This window comes from Dendrobium catenatum, unplaced genomic scaffold (assembly GCF_001605985.2).
Source record: "Dendrobium catenatum unplaced genomic scaffold, ASM160598v2 fragScaff_scaffold_1079, whole genome shotgun sequence".
NCBI lineage: Eukaryota > Viridiplantae > Streptophyta > Magnoliopsida > Asparagales > Orchidaceae > Dendrobium > Dendrobium catenatum.
The window spans coordinates 305,531-331,723 of NW_021319541.1; the positions used below are offsets into that span (position 1 = coordinate 305,531).

At 35.5% G+C, this 26,193-nt stretch overlaps 3 protein-coding genes across 4 annotated transcripts in view; all 3 read right to left on the reverse strand.

Moving 5' to 3' along the window:
• LOC110095612 (ornithine carbamoyltransferase, chloroplastic) overlaps positions 1-8,966 on the reverse strand; it is a 32,125-nt gene extending 23,159 nt beyond the window's left edge. The window contains exons 1-2 of one of the 2 annotated variants that reach the window (XM_020821231.2): positions 8,687-8,966; positions 7,496-7,830 (exon numbers count right to left, since the gene is read on the reverse strand). In XM_020821231.2, the coding sequence (XP_020676890.1) occupies positions 7,496-7,830; positions 8,687-8,915 (564 nt within the window). In that variant the 5' untranslated portion in view covers positions 8,916-8,966. Of the gene's footprint in view, positions 1-7,495; positions 7,831-8,580 lie in introns of both variants that reach the window. The other variant, XM_020821232.2, reaches the window with a different exon arrangement.
• Positions 8,967-10,085: 1,119 nt separating this feature from the next.
• Positions 10,086-10,619, reverse strand: LOC114580534 (serine/threonine-protein phosphatase 7 long form homolog). Its single transcript, XM_028698400.1, has 2 exons — positions 10,517-10,619; positions 10,086-10,430 (listed from the first exon to the last, which is right to left on the reverse strand). Exons 1-2 carry the CDS (start codon positions 10,556-10,558, stop codon positions 10,137-10,139), a joined length of 336 nt encoding a protein of 111 aa, XP_028554233.1. The 5' UTR covers positions 10,559-10,619; the 3' UTR covers positions 10,086-10,136.
• Positions 10,620-12,981: 2,362 nt separating this feature from the next.
• LOC114580533 lies at positions 12,982-13,968 on the reverse strand. The gene has a single exon (XM_028698399.1). The coding sequence runs from the start codon at positions 13,966-13,968 to the stop codon at positions 12,982-12,984; it is 987 nt and encodes a 328-aa protein (XP_028554232.1).
• Positions 13,969-26,193: the final 12,225 nt, after the last annotated feature.

Here is a 26,193-nt window from a genome sequence, read left to right on the forward strand (position 1 = left end):
GAGAAGTCGTAATGATATTAAACATGGTAAGAATGCTGTGCCGTGTTCTGTTATTGCTGCTAATGCTTTATTTTATGCTGTCTCCAAATCCAGTCCATTTCTATCTTGCTGGGGTACTAATCTCCTTAGGGAGTCCCAAAGAACTTGGTACCCTCCACCGAAAGAATGGATCAAGGTAAATGTAGATGCATCCTTGACAAGCTCTAATTTGGCTGGCATTGGAGGAATCTTCCGGGATTACAAAGGAAAATTTATTAGTGCTTTTGGAAAGAATGGAATGCATTGGGATATTGGTCATCTTGAATTACAAGCAGTCCTCACGGTTAGAGAGTTTTTGAAGACCTGGATGCTGGAGTGTAAAGGGCTTATCATAGAAAGTGATAATAAGAATATCATCAAATTCATTCAGAATTCTTTGAAGGATAATAAGGAGAATGTGGGTAAGTGGCCACATAAGAATTTATGTTTTATACATGATTTTAATAAGGTTGTCTTTCTCCATGCTTCTAGAGAATGTAATAAAGTAGCAAATTGTTGTGCTACTATGGCATTGGAGAATAGCTTTTTCTTTGATAGTTCTTCTTTTGATCATATTCCTTCCTTGTTGCTAGGCTTAATCAAGGAAGAATGTGATCCCCTTATTACTTGTAATTAGCTTCTTTTTTGGTCTTAATGCTATTTGATGCATTTCTTTCAAAAAAAAAAAAAAGATGAGAGGAAACTTAATGAATTAAATGCTACGGCTTATAATACTTTATACTACATAATTAATTGAAGATCCCATGTGAATTTCAATGTTAAGCACAACCAAAGAAATATATGACAAGCTCATCATAACTTAAGAAGGAAAAGGCAAGGTAAAGGATGCACGGATAAACATGTTTGTGTATGAATATGGATTATTTCACATATTACCTTAAGACAATTTCAAAAATGTGCACTAGATTTATGAAAACCATATATTGCATTCTCTTAAAAGAACATATAAGAACCAAGATTTGATTTATAAGATTCTTAAATGTCTTCCAAAAGAATAGAATGCAAAGTTAACTGCTATTTGTAGATTTAGCAACAAATCCAATAGATTAATTGGTTGATTTCATAATAGATCATAAACAGGTACCAGCTCAAATGAATAAAAATAAGTGCTCAACAAAGCAAGAAAAGGAAAAAGGTAAGACTATAGCTTTGTAAGTGAATGATTATGTTGAGCCTAGCACCACTGATTCAAATAGTGATAAAGTGGTCATGATTTCCAGAAGGCTTGGAAGCTTATTTAGATATGCTAGGGAAGAGGTAGATCATTTTATATTTTTTCTTGGAGTTTATATTTAAATTGAACAAAATATTATCAGATTTAAAATAAGTTCATCATCTTTGTTTGGATAGCTTAAGCAATTTCTTGATTGATCATCAATTAAAAAAGGTAGAGATTGTTCATGCATATTTAGTCAAATATGGTTATCTATAAGCTCATCTAAGTTTTCATTCATAGTATAATTTAAGGTATTATCTAGATCCTTTAGTTTGCTTTTTCTCATGAGAACAAGTTTCTGCATGCTCATTTAGACATTTATACTTGTTTATAAGTCATTTAAGGTATAATTTTAGCTCTTTTGGTTGTTTTTGGTCATACGCACAATCTACTTTTTCATTCTCATTAAAGTGTTTGTTTACGCATGATGCTTGCTACTCATTCAAAGCATTTGCTTTGTAGTTTGTTAAATTAAAATCTCATTACTAAGTTTGATAGGCGGCTCATTAATAGGCTTGTTTGTTTAACCAAGAAACTACTCAAAAAGTAAAGCATCAAGCATCAATGTTGAGACAGTATCGGTCGTCTATGTTGAGAATTGTTGGTCAAAGATGAAATGTCGAAACGACACAAGCGCGTGATTGTAGGGGTAGAAATTACTAGCATCAAACTTCTAATTTTAGATGGTTTTGAAAAATTGATGTTGTGGCAGCATCAAATATCGATATCGCGATGGCATCGAGCATTATTTTGAAACCCTAGCTATGATCTACAGATAAAAATGAAAATGGTACGTTCAGGGAATTGGGGCATTGAGTGCGGGCAATTGATTTTGGGTTATTAAAAGATAAAAAATATATATTTTTAATTTTTAATAAATTAAAATTTTAAATATAAAAAAATATTAAAAAATTTCATATAATATTTATAACACGCATATCGGACACAGATGTCCAATTTATTTTTTATATTTTTTTAATCGGGCACATCTTCAGCATATCCAATATGTATCGAAGACGTGTTGGGTGCCTGTAATGTTTGATATATTTTGGACACTACATGTCTCATTCAAGAGAAATGTTGGTGCATCATAGGTAGAGAACATAAAAGATGATTTCATTATTTCAAAATAACAATGAATATTTGTGTAATGAGATCTCATCAATAATTTTTAAGGTGTCATAAATTACTGTGAAGGGAGAGCTCAATTATTTTTCGAACTTTAAGTAAATCAAATAAGAAAATATATTTATTCATTAAGCTAAGCTTTTTATGTAAAGAGATTCAAATTATGACCCTTATGAGTCAAACTATAATGTTCGATTTAGATGAATTAAGTAAATCAATTGAGAAAAAGCTTAATATGAGTATGATAGATTTACTATTATATCTCATTGCAAGCAACAATGAAATTTTATTAGTTATTTATTTGTACTCATTTTTTAGGCTACTTCAAGAGACTCGCATCTAATAGCAATCAAGCATATATTTTATTATTTATTAGGCACGCTTAAATTAAATTTGTGATATCCTAAATATTCTGTCATGTTATTTAGTTATATTGCAAATTATGCTAACTACAAAGTCAATCAAAATAGCACATCAAGCACATGTTAAATAATAGGATCATCACTCATATATTGGTAATCTAGCAAGGAAAACTCTATTATTTTATCCACTATAGAAGCTAAATACATTGGTGTAAATAATTGTGTTGCGTAGATTTTCTAACTAAAACAATTTGAAGATTATAAATTTATGTTAGAACACATTCCAATTAATTTTGATAATATTATGCCATTAACATAACTAAGAATCAAGTTCAACAATCATGAACTAAGCATATCAAGATTAGACACTAATTTATTAGAGATCATATTTGCAAAGGTGATACTGACATACTGTTTATTTGTGTTAATTTACAGATATCTTATATTTTTATAAAACTTTTACCAAAAAAATATGTTTGTACTTTAAGGCATATGTTTGACATGCCAGATCCTAATGTTTAAAATCACGTGATTACTTTCCGTTCATTGTTCTTTTCTCTTTAGCATTTATTTTTTATGATGGCAAAAAGGGAAAAAAATTGAAGGTTGACATATTAGTTTTCATATGCATATAGAGGAGCTAATAAAATTATATATTTTACCTCTTGAATATCATGATGCAAGGCCAATTTACATATTCATCAATACTTATTGCCCAGGTTGTCATTATCAAAAATTGGGACATAGGCCCATTAACTTAAAGGTTCATCATCTTGAAATTTAAGATAGCAAATATATGTGTCGATGTTTTAATATATTAACTAAATATTTTAGATAGACTGGAGTCATGGTAGTTCAATTTAACACATTGTAAAGACTACATAATGTGCACGCCAACCTAATATCTAAAAGAACATGGAATCACCTCAGATAGATCAAGACAGGTGCAATAAAGCTCAGGGCATGCGCTAAATTTATAAAGGTATGATTTGTCTTAGTGGTCCATGGGTGTATCTTGCATAGTTTAACAATAATGAGAATCAAATTTAGGTGTATTTTGAATGTTTTAAGCATAATGAAAATTGATAAAAATCATTTTTATTAATCACAAAAAGATTTGGACTTTGTATGTATTAATCAGAAAACTTTTGCAATAATAGGAAACCAATTTAGATTTATTTTGAATTTCTTACATTTACTTGAATTTTTATTATATTTTTTAATAAAAAATCACAAGTTTTTATATACACCATCTTGGACTTTTACTTTAGTTCTGTGGAATCCGAAATAGCATTTCGAGTCTAAATCATATATTTGTGACAGTGCTATGTAGAATTACTAATCAATTTATAATATTTACTATTTCCTTTATAGAACAGGAGCAGCTACTATTCACATGCTGAAAACACAATTCAACTGAAACTTGATGGCACATTTTTGGAGAGCAGCTATTGCAAAGAATGAACATCACCAAAACAGAGAATAGAAGCAAGTATGAATTTGAATAGGAGTCTCATGGAAGGACCCTACCGCTATTATTTATAGAGGATGTACAACCTATGGATACCGAGGCTGCCATCAAATCAACATTAATTGTGAACATCCTCACTCTCTCTTATATTGACAATAGATCCTCCTTATACTCGCAGATATCTCCTTTATCCCCAACTCCTCTCCCTAATGTCGCATACACTACCACACTTCAAGCCAAGCCATCTCCACAAGGCAAGTTACCACCACTTGGTTAACTAGACTACTTGGACGAATCACCATTACTTCCTACAATGACACTCGCTCCACTGATGGTATTCAATGTGAGTGGAAAACTAAGAAAAGTGAAGATCTCTTTCTCATCCAACACCAATAAAATCCATCAAGAAGGTCTCACAATTCATACTCATTTAACAATACATAAAAAAGCGAATACCTAAAACATCTACTCAAAAAAAAAAATTATTGCATTAATATCATAATAAACTTGTCACCCAAAGGTGAATACACACATCAATTTAAAAAATATATATATACAAACAAGGATGCTAGTTATGACGAAGCATCCCTAGTATAGGATCACTCGCCATAATCGATTTCAGGCCACCTATCCACTCCAGGCACTCCAGAAAGCACTTACTGGTAGCTAGGAAGCTCCCCAACTTAGTTTGTTGAACAACTGAGCCCCATTCGACCTGATGGGCCCCACGACATCCTTCACCACCACAAATTGCACTGAGTGAAGGAAAACATCTCCTTCAACTCACCCACCTCTCTTCGCAGCTTGGCAACCTCTCGCGAACTGTCTCATCCCTCAGAACGGCTAGCTCACCAATACCCTAGAGATTCATTGACTTCTCCACAATCACCAGTCTCGCAGCAACCTCCTCTCGATGATCAACTTCGAAGGAGGGAGGTCAGAAGATTGAGGGTTGGATAGCAAGGTAGCTGATCCTTCACCACCACAAATTGCACTGAGTGAAGGCAAACATCTCCTTCAACTCACCCACCTCTCTTCGCAGCATGGCAACCTCTCGCGAACTGTCTCATCCCTCAGAACGGCTAGCTCACAAATGCCCTAGAGATTCATTGACTTCTCCACAATCACCAGTCTCGTAGCAACCTCCTCTCGATGATCAACTTCGAAGGAGGGAGGTCAGAAGATTGAGGAGGAAAGCTAGAATTGGAGTCACCACTTCCTCAGCAACGCCTCGACTTGCTGTGACCCCCTCAATGTTGCCTTAGTTCTAAAATGACCTCTCTAGTGGCACCCAAATCTATGCTAGCTTATCCAAAGGAGAAAATCCAAGCTTAAAAACATAAGGTGCTTCAGCATCCACAGGGAACTGAGAGTAACAAATCTTGTGGCATGTTACCCCTAAGATACTTGAAGGTCACTCATGCCTTTAAAGCCTTCATCTCTTATTAACTTGGCAAACGTTATAATAGCTAGATCAAGGATACATAGACTATACATAGACTACTAGCAGTCTCACAGTAGGACCCTCCTTAGTAAATCAATTCTTAAATAATTATACGAACTTACCTGTTATAGGAAGAACTTCCTACGAGCTTGCTTCGAGAAATGAAAGTTGCCTAAACTCATGATGGGAACTCGCCTCCACAGTTAAGGCTCAGAGGCTTGTCATCCTCATCCACGGCAGTGTTTGAACCTTTGGGAGAGGCCGGGACATCTATAGCAGGCACATCGTCGCCGGGGGGGGGCACTATGCTCCCCAACAGTGGTGGTCGCCTCCACAACCTCAAACCTTGCTCTCTTTGTCGGAGGGCAACAAACTCCATAGACTTAGCCGGTTGTCGAGCCTATTCCAAATTTCCTCCTTCTCGGGCAAGGCCCTAGATGCCTAGGAAGCCTCCAGCTGGGATGAAGCTACTCGTCCTATGTGGTGGGTCGCCTTCCTAGAAACACTATCACATGTGAAAATCCTTAAAAGGAGATACATTTCGCATAAGCACTCATCAGTTCACTAACAACAAGAAACAAAGAAATCAGTCTTTCGAGACTCGAAAGCTACAATGTACATTAGAAGACTCCCGTATAGAAATGATGTCAGCATTACAAAGTCAAAATGATTTCCGAAGATCATCATAAAACAGGTCTATAAATTTATATTTATTGCTCTGCTTGTGTTACGTGGCTACTAATAATATCATTCATTTGCTCTTCTCGTGACCTGCCAGTCAAAGAGTCTAGAGAACCGAGAAACTAAATGTACATTCCTTATCACTTTCTCGGGCGTCCTCGCAGATAGCGACCAAGTAATGAATAGGATATTCCTTCTAAAAAGGAAATACCATAAAGAACTCATCCTTGGTTAACAGAAGAATCCGCTCAAGGTGCATCGCTTGCCTAAGGAACTCGCCCAATGTTAGGCGACCAGAAGGCTCCTCATTAAAAAAAATGATCATCATTCATCTCTGTCAAGATCCCACCCTTTGAGCCCGCCCAACTCGTTTACATGACAACGCCTACCTCAAAAACCCTTCACTTGCTCAAACACAGTCCACGTAAGGCTCAGGAATCATCATCCCCGTCTATAGACCACAACTCACCTTCATCAAGGTGACAACAAGCCTTCTATGTCGCTCGTATATTCCACAAGAAGAATCTCTAGCTACATGTCCACTCCTCTTAGAACTCGCCACACGTATGCTCGCCTACTCCTGAGCTCGCCCGACCATAGATAATTCATTAGACCATTGACTTCACCCTCCTAAAGCCAATCAAAAGGGACTATGTGTCCTCGATCAACGTGTAGCATTGTACAAGTATCTATGAGTAGTTTATAATTTTTCTTTTCTGTGTAGCCTTTCCTGTATCACCCAAAACCGTATATATATGAGGTGATGAGGAACATTGAAAGTAACTTTTTTGGGGCCTTTGATTTTGACTTTCTGAAGATCTTGGGCTCTAAATGACTATTTTATAGAGCTCTTGATCAGCTACTTATTAAACAACAAATGAGCATGTTCATGAACATAAATAAATGATTTGGTCAATGTTTAAGATAGTTCATATAATGAATTGTTAAAATTTTATTCAATCTTATTCAATAAACATAAATGAGCCTTTTATATACACAAATATTGAGCTTCTCATCAAATACAGTAATCTGTTTATAACCCTAAGAGAGCATTCAGGGTAAGGAGTCTAACTAAGTTAAATGATGTCATGAAAAAAGAAAAGCTACTCAGCAACAACTACGTCAAATGATCTTATTGAGATTTACTACAATACCTGATGAGCAAAAACTCGTGCCATGATAATGTCATTATAACGAGAAAGCACTCGAGCAACATCACGGGTATCCTCTCGTTTTCCCATTTGTATATCATCGGGACCTAAGTATATGGCATGTCCACCAAGTAAAGAGAACCCTGTCTCAAATGAGACACGGGTCCTCATAGATGGCTTGGAAAAAATCATTGCCATGGTCTTTCCTTTGAATGGTTGGAATGCCCGATCTCCTGACTTCAACAATGCTTTGACTTCACTAGCTTTTTGAAGGATACTCATTATTGTTTCCTTGTCAAAATCACTAATATGAATAAAATCCTTCAAGCGACTTTTTTCTGCAGAAAGATGAGGACAGAACTCCAAAGTTAATAATGCAATTATTCCAAAGAAAGCATTCATATAAGTGCATATATTGATTATACTTCCATTGTGTATGCTGCGTTATCTTTTAGAATAAGTAAACTTCCCATTTACAGAAGGATAAAAAATGAGCAAATCTGAACCATAAGCACACGCGAGAAGCTCAAATTTTCTTTCCAAATAATCCCATTAAATAATATTTTTAAGAAAATAAGAAGAAAGAAAGAAGATTGCCAGACTCGTATCCAATTAACGGAAACCCATACATTTTGTTTTATAAAAAAATAGATTGACAACGTCAAAAATAAGGCATTCAAGCACACCTAGGAACTGAACTGCAACTCAAAAGCTACCTATTTCTAGCAAATATTAAATGTAACGTCCCTAGAAATGCAAATAAACATCATGATCCAAAAAATCTCATAGAACCCACAACGTCAATGAAACATGTTTCGACGGTCAAAATTCAATAAAAGGAAGTAAGCGAATGAAATGCCCGCAACCTGCTTGATAAAGCATCCGCTTTAAACCGGCTTAGTCAAGAATCTAAAACAACGCAAAAACCAAAGAGGATAATGCCTCAAAGAAGTACCATTGATGAATAGAAGGGAGAAACCGTGATACACACAATATGTATCATTTAGAAAGTAGAAAATTTTGAACCCGCAATTAATAAATCTGATTTCGGGCATTATTGAATAACAGAATATTAGAAAGCAACAAACCAGGGGCACTCGAATCCCTGTTTCCTCGTCGCAAAAACAGGAAAAATGAGCTAATCTCCGGAAAGGGGAGAGGACGATGTAGCGGAAAGCTGAGATAAGTTACCACCTCTTTCATGCGAGGAAGAAATAGAGAAAGCAGCATTAGCTGTGGAGAGGCAACCAATACGAAACCCAGCGCCAGCTGTTCGCGCAGGGGGCGACGGAACCGAGGCAAGAGAGACTGATCGAAGAGGTCGCCGGAGAGATCGGCTGAAGAAGAATGAGGACGCGGAAGATAGGGACGCCAACGGAGAGTCGGAACGCAAAAGGCATTCGTCCAATATCGGAGCCGCCATCGTCGTATTTTTTACCGTTTCGGTTCCGATGGAACTCTCTGCTCAGAACTTTTATTTCATCCGGTAACCGGGCAATTTTTTAAACTAAGCATGGTATTAATTATAATTAAGCAAAAAAATTTTAAACTCGTCAAAATCGTCTGTTTAACGGGCGACTTATATCAGCGAAGTAAGTCGCCCGTTGAACGGGCGACTTATCCCTCAATAACTCAAGTAACCGTTATTTCTGAAAGTAACGGGATTATGTAATTGTAGTAAGTCGCCCGTTCACTTACTCTTGTGAATATAAAAAAAAAATTGCAACTAAAAAGGATTATGATTAATTATTATATATTCTGTTTTATGAATATATGCTCTAATTCATAACAATAAATTAGAATATGTATATCAAATATTACAAATTCTTTTAAAAATTATATATTCTTGGATCATCCAATATTATGTTTTTTAGATCAAACTTCATGTAAGAGTTAATAGAAAAGCATAATAAATTTAATTCCATAATACGAAATAATAGTTCCATAGTAGCAATATAAGAAACATAAACAACAAAATATAACTAAAGCAACTAAAAGATACATGATAAAAAAACTAATGCCTCCTTTTATGTCGATGTGGAATCGCAACAGTGCCTGGAGTAAAATGTTGAGGTGCTCGTAGTGGCCTGGTACGTAGATGGCGCTGGTCCTGATCACTAACATCTTGCTAAGTAACTGGGGGCTCTCCCAAGGAGGAAGGTACGAACTGAGGTGTGGAGGCGATGTCAAACTCAGCTGTGAAGTGGCTCTGAGAGGGACCAAGATCAGGATAGGAGGATGGCCCAGCATCATATGGATCTGCAGTCGGAATGGCTGGACTAAACACCTGAGTATCTGCCTCATCAAAATAATGAGCATCGTCAATGTATATCTGTTGTCGTAATCTTTGGCACACATCCACCTGTAAAGGTGTCCCCTCAGTATTGCCAAAGTGTGGTTGCAATCTTCTCTCAATGCTCACAAAGAAATCTCGCTGCCAGGATTAGTAATTTAGTTAAAATTTTTCATATAATTAAATTTAAATAACTTAAACTTACCATATGACGTTCAGCTGGTATGTACTCGGAGGATAGTATGTACTCGGAGGATCCACTGGGGGCTTTAGCATGTATAGTGTAGCCCAAGAATGAAACCATGCTAAGTATTGCTTCACCTTATAATCATAGTCCAACCCATGAATCTCTCAAGTAACAATGTATGCTCTCCTGCTCTCCCATAGTGCAATACTTGCCTGGTGATACAATGCCCAATCAGTATCTGACTTACCACGTCCATCAACTCTTACAAAACTAGGATCCATTGGCATGATATCAGTGGAAGGGCAGTATCCAAATTGTCGTAGTACTCGATCAGGGAGATGCCACTCAACCCTTTTCCAACTGATCAAAGGAACTCTGGAGAGCCAAGTGTCCTGACCTGAAGTGCATATCTCTGGAACCTGAGCACGAATCTCTGCAGTGTATGGTTCCCATATTACCTGTATCATTTTTATATAATAATTTAATCTTCATAATATCGAACAAATATGATTAAAATGTATCAATATAATTATACTTAACATACCTGACTCTCCAGTAAGCCATCCAGCTCATCCCTGTATGTCATAACATTTCCTACAGGTACCTCCCAAAGTCGTTCCTCATTCCACCTATTTAATATTTATTAATACTTTAGCAATAAAATTAAAATTAAATAACATAAATATAACAAATTACCTTATTCCAACACTCAAACCATCAAGCTAAACAGGAAATGGTACATGAAGCTGAGGTCTTCCAACATGCAGATGCTCCTAAGACCATATCTGTAATAAGTGGATGCACCCTGCTATGTTAGCTCATTTTGGTCTAGTTGCTTCAGATAGCTCCCTGTACAAATGAGCTAGTACTGCACCTCCAAGAAAGTATGTCCTGAATATCGCTATATCCTCCATCAACGGCAAGTACTGTAAATGAATTTCAGAGCCTGAAGTGTCTGGGAGCAGGTGACATCCAAGTAGAAATAAAATGTAAGCTCGCACATGCCTCCAAAAATCCATCTCAGATAGATCAATGTAGGAGTCCCTCCAAAAAATCCACCTCAACCACCTTAGTGGAATACATGTCTGCGCATGCACCTGGCCCATCTTAAACTTCGTTGTCGTGAATTGAATGGGTCATGATACAAAACATATGGGTCCGGATGCTGGCCTAGTAAATCATCACAACAATCTGGCCAACTCAACCATCGTCTGCCTGAACCAACAACTGGGTGTCCAACAAAAGAAGGTCCATCAATCTGTATCCCCAATATCATGGAAACATCCTGCAACGTAATACTCATTTCACCAACTGGGAGGTGAAATGTATTCGTCTGTTGCGACCACCTCTCAAACAGAGCTGTAAGCAAGTGATGATCCATCCTCCTATACCTCATCTGACTGACACTGTCCAAACCCACAAAAACTAAGGCCTCCATAAACCTAGGACAATTAATGGGCCACTCATGGACCATCAATAAGTGTGAAGCAGCCTCCAATATGGTGCCCTGTAAATAATAAAATTGTTGACATATTTGAGATTATTTATATGAACAATAAAGCAATAAGTAATCTATATAAATTTACCTGCTTAGGATGGACTGCTCAGTGGCTGCCTGCAAGTGAAGAAATGCTAGGTTGGATGGTATGTACAGATGGCTGTGTGGATGCCTCCACACTAAAAGGGCGCCTGCGGCGCCCGCGTCCCCTATCTTCTGCTACTGCCATGAAACCTGGTAGGAAAAGGAAATGTTAGGCAAGTATAAATAATATAAAATTTTAATGACATTAGCAAAACATAGCATTTTTTATATGAAAAATAAACAACTTATGAAAATCATTGTTGATATAAAAAATAAGATTAATTTTGGTTCTATATATAATGAAAAAACATTCTACGAATAATGAAAAGCACATTTATGAAAAGCATTCTTGATATGAAAAAATTAAAACTTAAAACTAACCTAGTAGGACAAGTTGTTTTGTTATGTCCTACTATGCCACATGCACCACATTTTCTATTACTTTGACCAATTCCCTCATCCATTGTGTTTATAAAACGGTTTGTTCTTGGTCTCCCATAACGTCTTCTAAAATTTGGCGGTAGGAGTGGATGTATGCCACTTGCTAGATCATGTTGTGCCCAAGTAGATCGGTCTGGAATATTATGAAATGGATCAGCATAAGTCATCTTGTAATTGTCCAAGCTGTAGTATTGTGAGACATAATTATAGTGACTTTGCCTTAGCAATGATATGCAACTAACTACGTGTGGGCACGGGATATGATATATAATAGTCTTCCCACAAGTACAAATGCAATTTTTATTGTCAACTAAATCAACCCTGAAAGATCGAGATGACATGTCAACCACTTGAAACTCACGCATATTTATTCGAATGGGTTCTGGTAGCCTACATGCTTCTTGCTCGATCTTTCGCAGTGTTGCTTGTACTCTTGGTGCAAAGGGTCTAGTTGCATCAATTTCGGAACCCTCTAGCATCTCGTTTCTTCTCAAGTGCAAAGCCACAACATTATAGTATATTGCTGTAATCAACGCTTGAATAGGCAAACCCCTAGCTCTTTTAAGAACTCCATTAAATGACTCTGATGCATTTGTTGTCATAACTCCATAACGAAATCCACCATCATAGGTAAGAGCCCCTGATGTAACATCACGCTCTACCAACCACTGGTGAATATCAGCCTTCACATTTATCATATCTTTCATGCACCTATCAAATACCATTGGGTCATCAGTGTTCCCGGCCATGTACATCTTCTAGCATAGAAACTCAGCGTCACCAACACCCATTCGACGTACTGCTTTTTTAAAATTTTTCCGTAGGTGACGAAGACAGTGACGATGTGCAGCATGTGGAAAAATTTCACGACAACCTCGCACCAAACCAGCGTGCCTATCAGAAATAATACATAAATCAGGTCGGGTGCTAACAATTGGAAGTAGTATATGCAACTGGCTCAAAAACCACACCCATGAATCAACACATTATGATTCTACAATTGCTAAGGCGAGGGGGTACAATCCATTGTTAGCATCAAATCCCACAGCGGTTAGTAAAGTGCCTCGATATTTGCCTAACAGGAATGTGCAGTCAAGGCAAAGTACAGGGCGACAGTAGCTCCAACCTTTTATCGAAGGCCCAAAGGAGAAAAATAATCTCTCAAATCTATGATTCTCAGACGTTTGTATCTTATAAACGGTTTCGGGCATTGAAAACACAATAGCGTCCATGAACAAATTTATGGTTCGGTACGACTCCTCCCAGCTACCAAAAACTATTTTCACAGCTTTTCTTCTAGCATCCCAAGCTTTCATATATGAAACTTTTATGTTGAACTTTGCTTCAATTTGACCGATAATCTCTCGCGGCTTGAGATCCATATGCCTTCTGATACTGGGCAATATGAAGTAGCTTATAAATTGTGAATTACATTGTCTATGTCCAGTCGTTAGAATCGGGGTTGCGCAAGTATGTTGGTTTTTCATGGAAGATATTTTCCATATGCCCCCCAAACGTTTGCTCACCCCCGCATGCAAACGCCATATACATGGTCTGTCTGACCTACCACTCTGAGCACAAACCACTGTAAATTTCTGTCTATTTGAAGCTACAATGACATACTCCACATTATTTATTATTGACCAACCCTGTAATGCAAACTGAAGATCCTCTTTCTTGGTAAAACACATACCCTCCATCAGTTCTACTGGAATTGAAAATTCTTCCTCGACTTGGCTACCAACATAAGCCCTATCATTTGCTACGTCCTCATCCCATTCTCGAGTTGATGAATATGCCTTCACAAAATCATTGTTTACAGTAATTCCTTCTGTAGTGCCAACATTCGTGAAACAATAACGTTGGACCATGCTATGGATTTCAGGATTCATATCAACATTAACTTCATCTAAATGATATTGTGAGTTATTTTCATAATCATCAGGACCTGGATCACTTGATCCACTACTCATTGTTTCATAACCATCATCACATTTAGGGCAAGAAAGGGGTCTCTGCGGGGGGTTAAAGAAAAGAGCTAAGTCGTCCGTTTAACGGGCGACTTATCCAAATTAAGTAAGTCGCCTGTTCAACGGGCGACTTTGGCGAGTTTAAAATATTTTTTTTGTTGGTTAATCGCTTAATTAAAATTTAAATGGTACTTAGTTTAAAAAATTGCCCTCCGGTAACCTGACCTAGCTGTAGGTTCGGTGGCCACTAATATAGGGCCACGTTGCATGCATAATATCGGGATCCGATTAGGCGAATAATGGATATGTAACACATGTGTATTTTAAAATGATGTTGATTCAACAAGCAGCTCATTAATATATGATAATTTTTTAAATAAATTCCTACCCTGTAGATTTTCACTTCGCTTTACTAGATTCAAAGATGAAGCGACTTCTGCAACTGTTCCTTTCCTTCGTAGTTTGCAAGCTTTTGCCTTGAGTTCGAAGCAAATTTCCGGTCGAATATATTCAGATAAATAATGCCTCAAGTTAGAAATTTCTTCCCAATAACATTTATTCTTTTCATATAATTTTTCTGGTTAAAAAAATTAAAATCATATTTTTAGGGTTAGGATTAACTTACCAACTTTCATTTTAGTGTAAAAATTTGAATGTGAACTGTGAGAACATTTCTAATCAATCAGAGTTTCATGTTTGATAGTTCGCAGTAATGCTCGGTACTAATTGGTATTACCAATCGATTTTGTATCTGTATTTATCGGTATTTATCATTTAGAAAATTAATTTAGTTTTAAAACAGTGCATATTGTTTGAATAATATACAATTATTGTTCTATTTTTTTTTTAAATATGATTTGTGCAATGGACGGTATTATTCGGGGAACATGCTTGTACTGCTCTGTACTACTCGGTACAGCTCGATATTCAAAGTTAATACTCGGTATAAATTTTAACATGTAACATGTATTACAATAAATTTTTAAATTTGTTATCTAATATATTTTATATTTAATACTTTATGAAATTTTCTGAAAGCTCTATAGTTTTATTCAGTGCTACTCGGTACTACTCGGTATTACTCGGTACATCTCGGTATTAAAAGTTAATACTCGGTGAAAATTTTAACATGTATTACAATAAATATGTATATTTGTTATATAATATATTTTATATTAAATAGTGTGTGAAATTTTCTGAAAGCTCCGTAATATTGTTCAGTGCTGCGCGGTATTCAAAGTTAATACTCGGTATAAATTTTAGCATGTATTACAATATATATCTAAATATTTTTATATAATATATTATTTGGTGCTACTCGGTACTACTCGTTACTGTTCGGTGTTATTCGGTGCTGCTCGATACTGCTCGGTACTGGTCGGTACTGCTAGCTTATTCAAAGTCAATTCTCGATATTAGTTTAGATATATCATGAAAATAATGTGTATATGTGATCGCTACGAATCCTATGTAATATTACTCGGTACTACTCAGTACTTGAAGCTAATACTCGGTATTTACATAAGTTTTGTTTTTTATTATTTATTATGCAGGGATATTCCCCTAAGATTCATGTCAAATGTCAAACTTCAACTTTTAGAGAAGTTTGTAATCAGTTGGTTGCAAAATTTAAGGAGCCGTTAGTTGCAAGACTACGCCAGCTACATGTTGAAACTCATTCACTATGAATTAAGTTGTTAAACCTAAGCTTATGTCCCACGGCTAACCAAGAGGGGGGTGAATTGGTAATTAAAAAAAAATTAACCCTCTTTTTAAATTAGGAAACAAAAATAAAACTTAAGTGAATTTTTCTAGAAAACGTTTTTCAATCACAGTTTTAAAGTAAAAACACAAAAATAAAAAAGCAGCGAAAAAATAAAGACACGAGATTTATAGTGGTACGGTCAAAACCAGACCTACATCCACTCCCCAGAGGCACCCTCCGAGTATTGCACTGATACTAATAGTGACTCTCCTTTTGCACCCACAGCAAGGCGGAGAAGCCTTTACAAACACTCATTCCACCACTACCCGGTGCGGTAGAGAACCATCGTCCTTTTACACTATCCCCAGTGTTGGCAAAGAACCGTCGTTCTTTCACACTCTCCTAGTGTGGGCAGAGAACCCTTCGGATGTTCACACTCTCCTAGTGTGGGCGAAGAACCCTTTGGCTGTTCACACTCTTCTAGTGTGGGCAGAGAACCCTTCGGCTGTTCACACTCTCCTAGTGCGGGCAGAGAACCCTTCGGCTATTCATACTCTTCAAGTGCCGGCACAGAACCGGATCTCCTTGATAGATCTTCTTCACAAGAAATCTAGAAGTAAAAAAGAAAAGAGTGACGTAAACATAAATCAAAAGTAAAGATTCTTACCTTTGAACACCAAGTGAAGCCTTCACGCTCTAGTAGTAAGAATCCTCCTTCGAACTCTCTCTTACACTCTCCCCTTGACTCTTTTTTTAATAGGCACGAAGATCAATAGGCAAAAAGATTAAGTGGCAGTTTAGTTTGGACTATTTACAGGAAAGACACAAAAAAATCATCCAAAAACTACAAATTTTCAAGTCAATACGCATTGGATTGTCCCGTACGATCGTGGATTGTCCTGGATGATTTTACTTAAATGCGTTGGAAATGAACCTAATATATATGGGTACGAAATGACTTCGTAAACACATCGTCCCGCTAGGTTCGTTCAGTATGAATGGTTATTCCATAGGTCGGTTCCCAAAAACTGCAGAACGTCACTAAAATTTTTGAATCGGTTCACTTCGTCCTGGGGATGAATATGGGTTCGTTCGGACGAAATTTTTCCTGAGAGCAACTCGTCCCGGGACGAATACACTTCGTTCTGGACGAAAATACTCCAGAGAGAAACTCGTCCTGGAATGAATACACTTTTTTCTGAGCAAAAATTTTCCAGAGAACATTTCGTTCTATGACGAATACACGTTGTCCTGGACGATCAGGACTTAAAAAATTTTTCTTCAACTTCTGTTTGTTCTATTGCTCTTACGAGGAGATAACAGACCTGATCGTCCCGTACGATCAGTTCAAATTTCTCAAGATCTCCTAAAGTGTGTGTGTGTGTATTCGCTCAGTTACAATCACTCCCTCTCAAACTTAATTCAAAGAAAAATAAAAGTTTTAAATACACAAACTATCTCATGCTGAATTTGATTTGAAGTCTTTGTAGTCTGGAGTTTGATCTTCCTGAAATGTTAGTTCACACAAGAGCAAAAATAACTCTTCCAAAAAGTGTTAGGAGATAACTATACATAAAATAATAATATTTGAAATCATCAAAACTATACAAGTTGCAAGAATGTAAAACATGCAAATAGCAGCTCTCTTAACACTAAATATTAATCAGTTCCTAATACTGCCTCAATTCCCTCAGAATATTCTAATTGTTTTTATTTTATTGTCGAAGTGGGATATGCAGTCTGAATGTTTTGTTATTAATAGCAAGTTGTTACCTTTCCCATCTGATAAAATTGCTTTGATTCTTAGCTTGCCTAACAGAGGAATTAAATTGGAGCCAGATACTGCTAGAATGAGTGGAGTCACAGCAAATGACATAAGGCATGATATTGAGAAACTGGATATGTCAACTCTAGTAGAGAATATAGTGAAAGAATTCATTATTTACTTATTGTCTAACATGTTCTTTCAAATGGGCAACTTCTGTTTACCAACTGCAATATTGGACGTTGCAAAGAATATCTACAACTTTGGAGCATATAACTAGCCCCAATCTATTAGGGATTTCCTAGTGATTGAATTTAATGCAATTGTAAAAAAACAATCAAAAGGTTATTCACTAGGATATGTCAATGGATTTGTGATGATTGTAATTGTGATTATTTGTTACAGATATGATTTGTTTTTATTTACATAACTATTGTCAATTGTTTTTTTATCATGATTAAATTGAATTGTTTGGTTTTATTTTTTACAGATATGATTTTTTGAACATACAAAGTTCCACGCCATAGTGGATGATGTAACTCGAACCCGTCTCACTCGGTGGGATGGAAAATTTAATTATAGAGATAAAGATGTTAACAATTTGTTAACTGCCCTTCAAGATACTGAGTAGCAAACCTAGGTGTAGTCATTTAAATTTCTGATTTATTTATATATTTTTGATGACTATAAACACATTTTGTGTAGATTTTCACACATTTTTAAGGAATTACAGATGCTGAGAAGACTTTACTTGATAGTTCTTCCACATATCCAACAGAAGAGCGTCTGCAAATTATACTTACACACAACCCCAAACATATCTTCTAAGCCCCCCACTCCATCTCCACCAAGTCAAGCCAGTCTAATTAGAGTGCCAAGCCCAACTGAATCTCCTAGCCAACCGCCAAGCACCAGTAAGACCCCATAGAAAGAATCAACCCCTGATCCTGATCCAAATAATTCTATTTTAGAGAAAATAAACTTGAAGATCCTTAATCAATCCATTTACAAATTTATTACCTAACAAAACGTACTAGTCAAAAAACTTTCCTCACTCGAACTATCGAATAGTATAGTTGAAAGATGGGTTGCGACATTGGAGCAAGCAGTATTCGACATACAAGATGAGACTAAATTGAAATTTGCTATTATAGAGAACTTGACTGGTAATTTTTCTGCCTCTTTTAATCTCACCGGAGTGAAAGACCAGTAAAATCTTCTTCAAGAACTGTATCTGACCATAACAATTTGAATGAATTAGTCAAATATGTTGACCAAATTATTGAGGAAATTACAAAAGAAGCATATGTGGAAGGGATGGATGAGCTTGTTACCCATTGTGCCCCATCTGCAGCCCCACATAAAGTGGTCTGCGCACACACAAAGAATCTACAAGCCCAAGTACATGAATCCTTAGAAGATAAGGATATTAACCAATCTGAAGATGAGGAATTTCCTTCATCAAATTGGGGAGGCATTGCTTGACATGTATAGATAAGGAATGATAGAAAAAGGAAACGGCTTAAAACTCCATTTACAACAGGTGACAGAAAAAAGAAGAGAGTTGAGAGTACTTCTATTCATGTGGTTGATCCTACTGTTGAAAAAAAATAGTAAAAAAGAATCTGCACGCAGAGGAATAAAGCCTGCCATTCGCTCTTCTAAAAAATTAAAAATAAAGGCTACTACTGCTGCTACTGCTGCTGCTCCGGCTGATGATTCTGCCACTAATGTAGTTCATGAAGTTGATGAATCAAAAATAATTGAACGACCAGTACCATAAATGTTAGAGTACCCAACAATATTATTAATAACTGAAAATAAACATATTTCTGTCGATAATTTTCTGAAGAAGTTCAAGGTTAAGTGAGTATCGATAAGTACTGAGCCTTGTAATTCATTTATTAAGTTATTGTACCGAACGTTATCGATAAGTACAATGATCATAAGCTTACTGTACCGAGTTGATAATATAAATACCGAGCTGTTCCAAGTAAAAATTAAAATCGGTATTACACGGTATTGATAAGTTTCAAATAAATATTATACTGTACTTTATAATGTTTTGAGTCTTACCAATTTTTATTGATAAGTACCTAGCACGAACACGAAATACCGAGAAGTACCGACCGATCATAAGCTTTATGTACCGAGTAGATAATTAGAATTCCGAGCAGTATCGAGTAAAAAATAAACTCGATATTGATCGATATTAATAAGTTTGAAATAATTAAGTAAGAACTTTATAATGTCTTGAGTCTTACCATTTTTTTTATAAGTACGAACACCAAATACCATGCAGTACCGACCGATCATAAGCTTATTGTACCGAGTACAAAATATGAACACCGAGCAGTACCAAGTAAAAATAAACTCAGTATTGCTCTGTATTTATGAGTTGTACTGAGTATTACCAGTTTTTATTGATAAGTACTAGGAACACCAAGTATCGAGTAGATATTTTTAATATCAACATATACCGAGTACAAAAATACTCAGTATTGCTCTGTATTCATATGTATATTGTTTTTTTGTAATGAAGATTACCTGAATTATGTAGGGGTGATACTATTTTCTCATGCGAAAATGTAATTATTTATAGAAGCCAATTGGACGAGCTGTTGCTGTCAGAAGAGCTTGATAACAATCATGTTGATGCTTTTGGAATGTTATTATTCGAAAAGAATGAACTAATCATAGGACTCAACCAACCTTTTATCTTTATTTCTAGTTTCCATTAGGTAAGTTATCATTTGTAATTCCTATTTATGCTTTTAACGAATTCTCAATTTGAATCCTATGTATTCCAGGGTTATTACCATCACGAAAATCAGACGGTCACAAGAGCTTTCGTTGCGCATATCATCAGAACTTCTGTTATGAATGTTAATGTGTTCCTTGTTCCCATCATAAACCAAAAGCATTGGACACTCCTGGTTGCAATCTAAGAAAAAAAACTTGGGAATTTTTAGATTTATTACCCAAAGCCACTCACAATGCTGTGGCTCCTAAAGTTGTAAATGCTAGTAAGATTTGTATTTGATTTGAGTTATGATATTGAATATTAAAATTTTAATTTTATTACTTTTTTAGATATCTCATTTGTACGCTGATATACAAAATACTTTTAATGATGATATACGGACCTGGCCGATCCTAACGATTCCAAACTTGCCAACATAAGACAACAATGTCAATTGTGGAATGTTTGCTTGTAATTTATGAAAACAGTGATCTAAGAAAAAATTATTCAATGGGATATCCATAAGAACTGGCAAAGTAATATGCCTATATTTATGTTGATTTTGCATATGCCCTTTTATGTATTAATATGAAATAAAAATATGAATTTGCATAGGCCTTTTTTGTGTTTTGGTTGTGATTTTAAATAAATTACAATGCTTCGATTAATACCGATTTATACAATGAGGGATAAATTAACTTGTAGTATAATATTTCTCGTTCACGAAATAAACACTAAATACCAAGTAATACTTACTAACACAAAAAAAATAACTTCGAGAAAAATCATCTAATACCGAGTAATACCTACTAATACCGAATTATACCGAGTAAATTAAAATTTTTGAATTTGTTATTGAAAATCGCAAAAGATGTATACGTCATACGCAGTGCAACTTTCAATTGAACCTTATAGCAAAATATTTCTCAATAAACCATAAAAACTATTAATACCGAGTAATACCTACTAATACCAAGTTATACCGAGTTATACTAAGCAGTTATATAAAGGAAGACTGATTTCCTGTTTCTCCTAGTGTAAAATGTATACTTGTAGGAGGATTCCTCTCCGTGGTTTTCCCTTTTTTGCTCTTCCTCTTCTCCCAGTGATCCTTCAATCTAGCATTAGAGATACCCTTTGGCTACCACTTCGCAGGATCTTTAATTATTTTGTGGCTCCCCTCAGGTATGCATTTATTTTTTTTCCCTTCCATAATGATTTGAACATTTGCAACCATTACATTCATAGCATCAATCATACATTATTTTGCATCCTCATTACTCTGTGCTTATGTGCTAATTTGATATGTAAATCGGTAAATATAATTTCTAAAAATCATGTTACGGGATCCCTGAATCGATGTGCACATATTGTTTCCCATAGATAGGATCTTTCATCAACTATATAAATCTTTCCGAGCTCTATATGACCATCTTGGAAGAAAATATTTTTGAGGAATATTAACAATATCCAACTACCTCATAACTCTCATGCAATGAGAATATAATAAACCCATCATCTCAAACTTTGCACAGCTGCATTGTATGGTTCCTTTAGAAGAATTAAACATAACAGTCCACTTGTGTGAATCAAAAGAGTGATATATGTTTTTGACTGAAAATGTCGATGAGTCTGACGAAGAATGATCAATGCATAGTCCACCTTGACCATATAAGAACTCCTCTTCAAAAAATGAATATAACTTTCTCAAATAAAAATTAGCAGCTTGCTTTAATATTGGAGTACTTTTCATGTAAGGTTGTATTTCCGTTTGACTACATCTAAAATTTTCATCTTGTTTATTCCTATGCCAAGTGTTTATAACTTTCTCCAACCCCAAGAAACAGTCAGTGATAGAACTTGTAGCCTTTGAAATGCCATGGCAAACATAATTGGTGGACTCACTACGTTGGATAGATAAAATACCAAGGTTTAAATAATTTTTGTTGAATGCTGTAGACTACTTCTCCTTATTCTATACAGATCTTTTAACTACTGATGACTTTGGAGGTTCCATTCTCTGATCATTTCAATCTACAAACTCTCAAACTCATCCTCAGAATCACACTTGCTGAAATAACTATAAAATAGGCCTTTTACTTAATACACCATACTTTGAAGGAGCCTTCTTGTATATATGTCATTGGCACAACCTATGCCGTATATTAGGTAATACAATCTCTATCGCCCTAGCCATTGCTTGATCATGATCAGTAAATATAGTAACTGGATTTTTTTTATCCATAATTCTTAAAAATGTTCGAAATAGCTAGGATAAAGAATCAATTATTTTTTCAGATAGAAATGCCACAACTAATATAATATTTTTCCAATGATTATTTACTCCAATAATAGGGGAACAGGCTAAATTATATTTAATAAGATGGTAGCTTGTATAAAAAATAATGACATCCCCAAAGCAGTCGTAATCAATTCTCCCCAATCCATCAACCCAAAAAAAATTTACCAACCTATCTTCTTCATCAGTTTGGACATCCCATGCAAACATGTTATCTAGAGCTGCCCGGTCTTTAAATAATTTAATTAGTGAGTTGATGTCTTCATTCTTAATTTTGACTCTTCTCTCTTTTTGAATGTAGTTATATGCATCCCTCTTTGTGAATCCTAGATTTCCTACACCTCCCACCTCATCAGATAGGTAGGAATATGCATTAAATGTTCTTATGCCAGCTTTAGACAATGATTTCAGAACAGAGGCATTTTCATCACTAATGTGCCTAGATGATCTCAACAAATATTAATCATCCGGTCTAGCCAATTCATGATTATGACTCTCTACTGATTTTTTCACCATCCAAATTCCTTCTTCACTAATCGCAAATCTAACCATAGCTGGACATCTAGTTCTTGTGGTCGATTTTCAAAATTTGACCTTCTTATTTTTTTTTATGTCTCCTTCTTGAATCCGGCTTTGGAATAGACAAAATCGTTTAATTTTATTTTCCTTGAATTTAGCTAGAATGAATGATGTTGTTTCCGAACACTAAAACCATAAGAATGCGCATATTGGCAATATTTATCATATGCTTTCTTTTTAGAGTTATAAACATCCTGTGAAAAAAATAACTCAAAGTCTTATAAATTATAGTACCGAGCTATCAGTACCGAGCAATACTGATAAATCTATACTTAGCTATTGCTTACTAAATCATTTTATTTGCTCTGACTCATTATGTAATGACTTCATACCGAGCAATACTTATAAATATTGAGCGGTGCCGATCTATACCGAGTTTAGTCAAAACTTTTTTCTTGGTACACATATGGTGCTTATCTATAAGCTCGGTACAAGGTAGACGTACTCGACATAAACAAACAAAAAAATGAGCATACCGAACAATACCTATAAGTACCGAGCAGTACCGATTAATAGTCGAACATTCTCTCTCGGTATAAATATGGTACTCATGGATAAGCGTGGTACCAGGTACTATATAATCGACACAAACAAACAAAAAAAAAAAGAATCATATATAGCTAGAATTTAAAATTTTATATTATAAAACCTCTTCACAGATAAGAACTTACTTGTATAAAATAAGAAAAAGCTTCTTTGATATTATAAGTGCCAAAATTGTTGAAGTCTTCTGAAGAAAAAACTGTTGTCATCTCTTCCATCTCCTGGAACCCTTCGCAAAAACTTTCTCTGCGTGATGTAAACTCTAAATACTGTATAATGTCTTCAGACCATAATCCGCCAAAAGGTTATTAAACATTTAAAGAAGGCACAGGTTTTTAACTTTTGGCACCCATTTAATATAAACTATGTCGGGCCGACCCGAAATGGTTTAAAACATGTGACTAATCTACAAATTACGACGGGTTTGGGTCAGGTTTTTGGGCTTCTATGTGGTGCTATATCAGTGGCGGTCGAACGTAGTACTACGTCCGATTCCAGACCAGCCTATACAGCCACCAGGCTAGGGCAGACACAAATTTTAATCCATATTTAACTTTTTCAAATAAAAATGTGGCAATTTTATGCGTTCATGGGAATTTTATGTGTTCACAAAATTAAATTTGATTTCACATAATTAATTTATAAGAATAAAATATGCCTATATAATGTGTTTTATTACATAGATATGCTTGAAATTTTATTTTAATTTAAAATATTCTTTTTTTATACTTTTGACTACTATTTAATTTCCACCATGAACTATATATACATAAATGTTTATGCAAGTATTTTAGCAGATAATTGATAAGTCATAATAAGAATATTTGCTCTAAAAAAGAGTTCCCTTGGACTACTATTTAATTTTCACCATGAACACTCACCCGAGCCAACCAAGGAGCTCGCCCTATACAAGGTGAATCAAAGTCATTAACTCTCACCTTAAAACTATCATATCCTCATCCAAGCTCAACTACACAAAGGTTCTTACCTAGGGTTCCCAACTCGCCCAACCAATATCAAACACAAAAATAGTCTCTCCTACCTCTGTTCACTCTTATTCTCTCGCAACCCAAGACATAGCGTAGGTTGTTTGTTACTCTCAATTAACATCACACTACAAAGTTTGTCCAACTCCACACAAGCTCATAGACTCACCAGTTATCATAGAGCTCACCATCTATCTATCTCTCCTAGTGTATACTTGGCACATCCTCACTCTCCCATAGATAAATCCTCCATATCCCTCTTACCAATCAGAGAGCAACATGTGTATAAAGTGTGGTGCATAGTTGTCCATATAATTTGTGTTGCATTATATTTTTACTTTTTTTTGTTTCGTCTTTCATGTAGGCCCTAGAATTGTATAAATAAGAGATGATGGGAAAAATTTTGAGGGAACCCAAACTAAATACAAAACAAAAAGATCCCTTTGACTAGTAGGAAAAATTCTACTTATTTAAAATCTCTAGTTCTCCTCTACTCTCTCTTTATACTATCTACTCTCACTTGCAAGTTCATTAGCTCTTTCGGTAGTTCTATTAGCAAAGTCCGGTATTCTTCAATCTTAATTTAACATCCTCTTATGCGTGCTGAGGGTGGATTAATGTCAATGGAAAGAAGACAAGCCCTACACAATGAGCGACTTCAACAAGAATCTTCAATGAACTTGTAGAACACCAAATTCAATCCCCACCATGACTTGCACAAGATGGAAAAGCAACTTATGAAGTCAATTTGAGATGCCTTGGGCGGTCTCTACGGGCTAGCCCAAGTTGATAGCTTTCTTGAACCTTCTGAGCAACTCACCGTAGGTGCTTAAGGCGAGTGCTGACTTTGACACTCATTACCAACTACCTCTCACTAGAACAAGTGATGTAGGTCCACCAACTACTCATTAACTAGTCCTCAGTTCCCTAGGGTTCAATAGTACCTTAAAATTAAGGAGGTTTTAATATCAAAAATAAATATAAAAGTTTGTCAACCTCCTATCATCCTAGTCTAAGTTTCACCCATAACCTGGGCCACTAATCCTACAAACTGCATTATAGAATCAAATGTTATAACCTACATAGCACTCTAACTTATAGCAATCTTACTAGAACTCTATCCATCAACTACCTCTTGCTTTTAACGGTTCATGATGTAGCAACACTTTAATATATATGAATAACATAATAGCTCGATTATACATAGATCTATCATCAATCAATAAAAACTGGTAATACTCAGTACAACTTATAAATACAGAGCAATACTGAGTTTATTTTTACTTGGTACTGCTCGGTGTTCATATTTTGTACTCGGTACAATAAGCTTATGATCGGTCAGTACTGCATGGTATTTGGTGTTCTGATACAAATCATTTCCTATAGCTCCTTTTATAATTTCAATCCTTCCAAACTGTTATTTTGATACCAACCTAAACCTAGGATCTAATGGAATGATTGAAACTATAAACCTATAATTAAATGACTCAACCTTGTGCTCTATAGTATCCTAAACATGCCTGAAGGATAGATTTTGAGTTTTGGTTGCCAAAACCTCTACCTTTTTCTCTCTCCTATTCTCTTCCTTTACTCTCCTTATCTGATGAA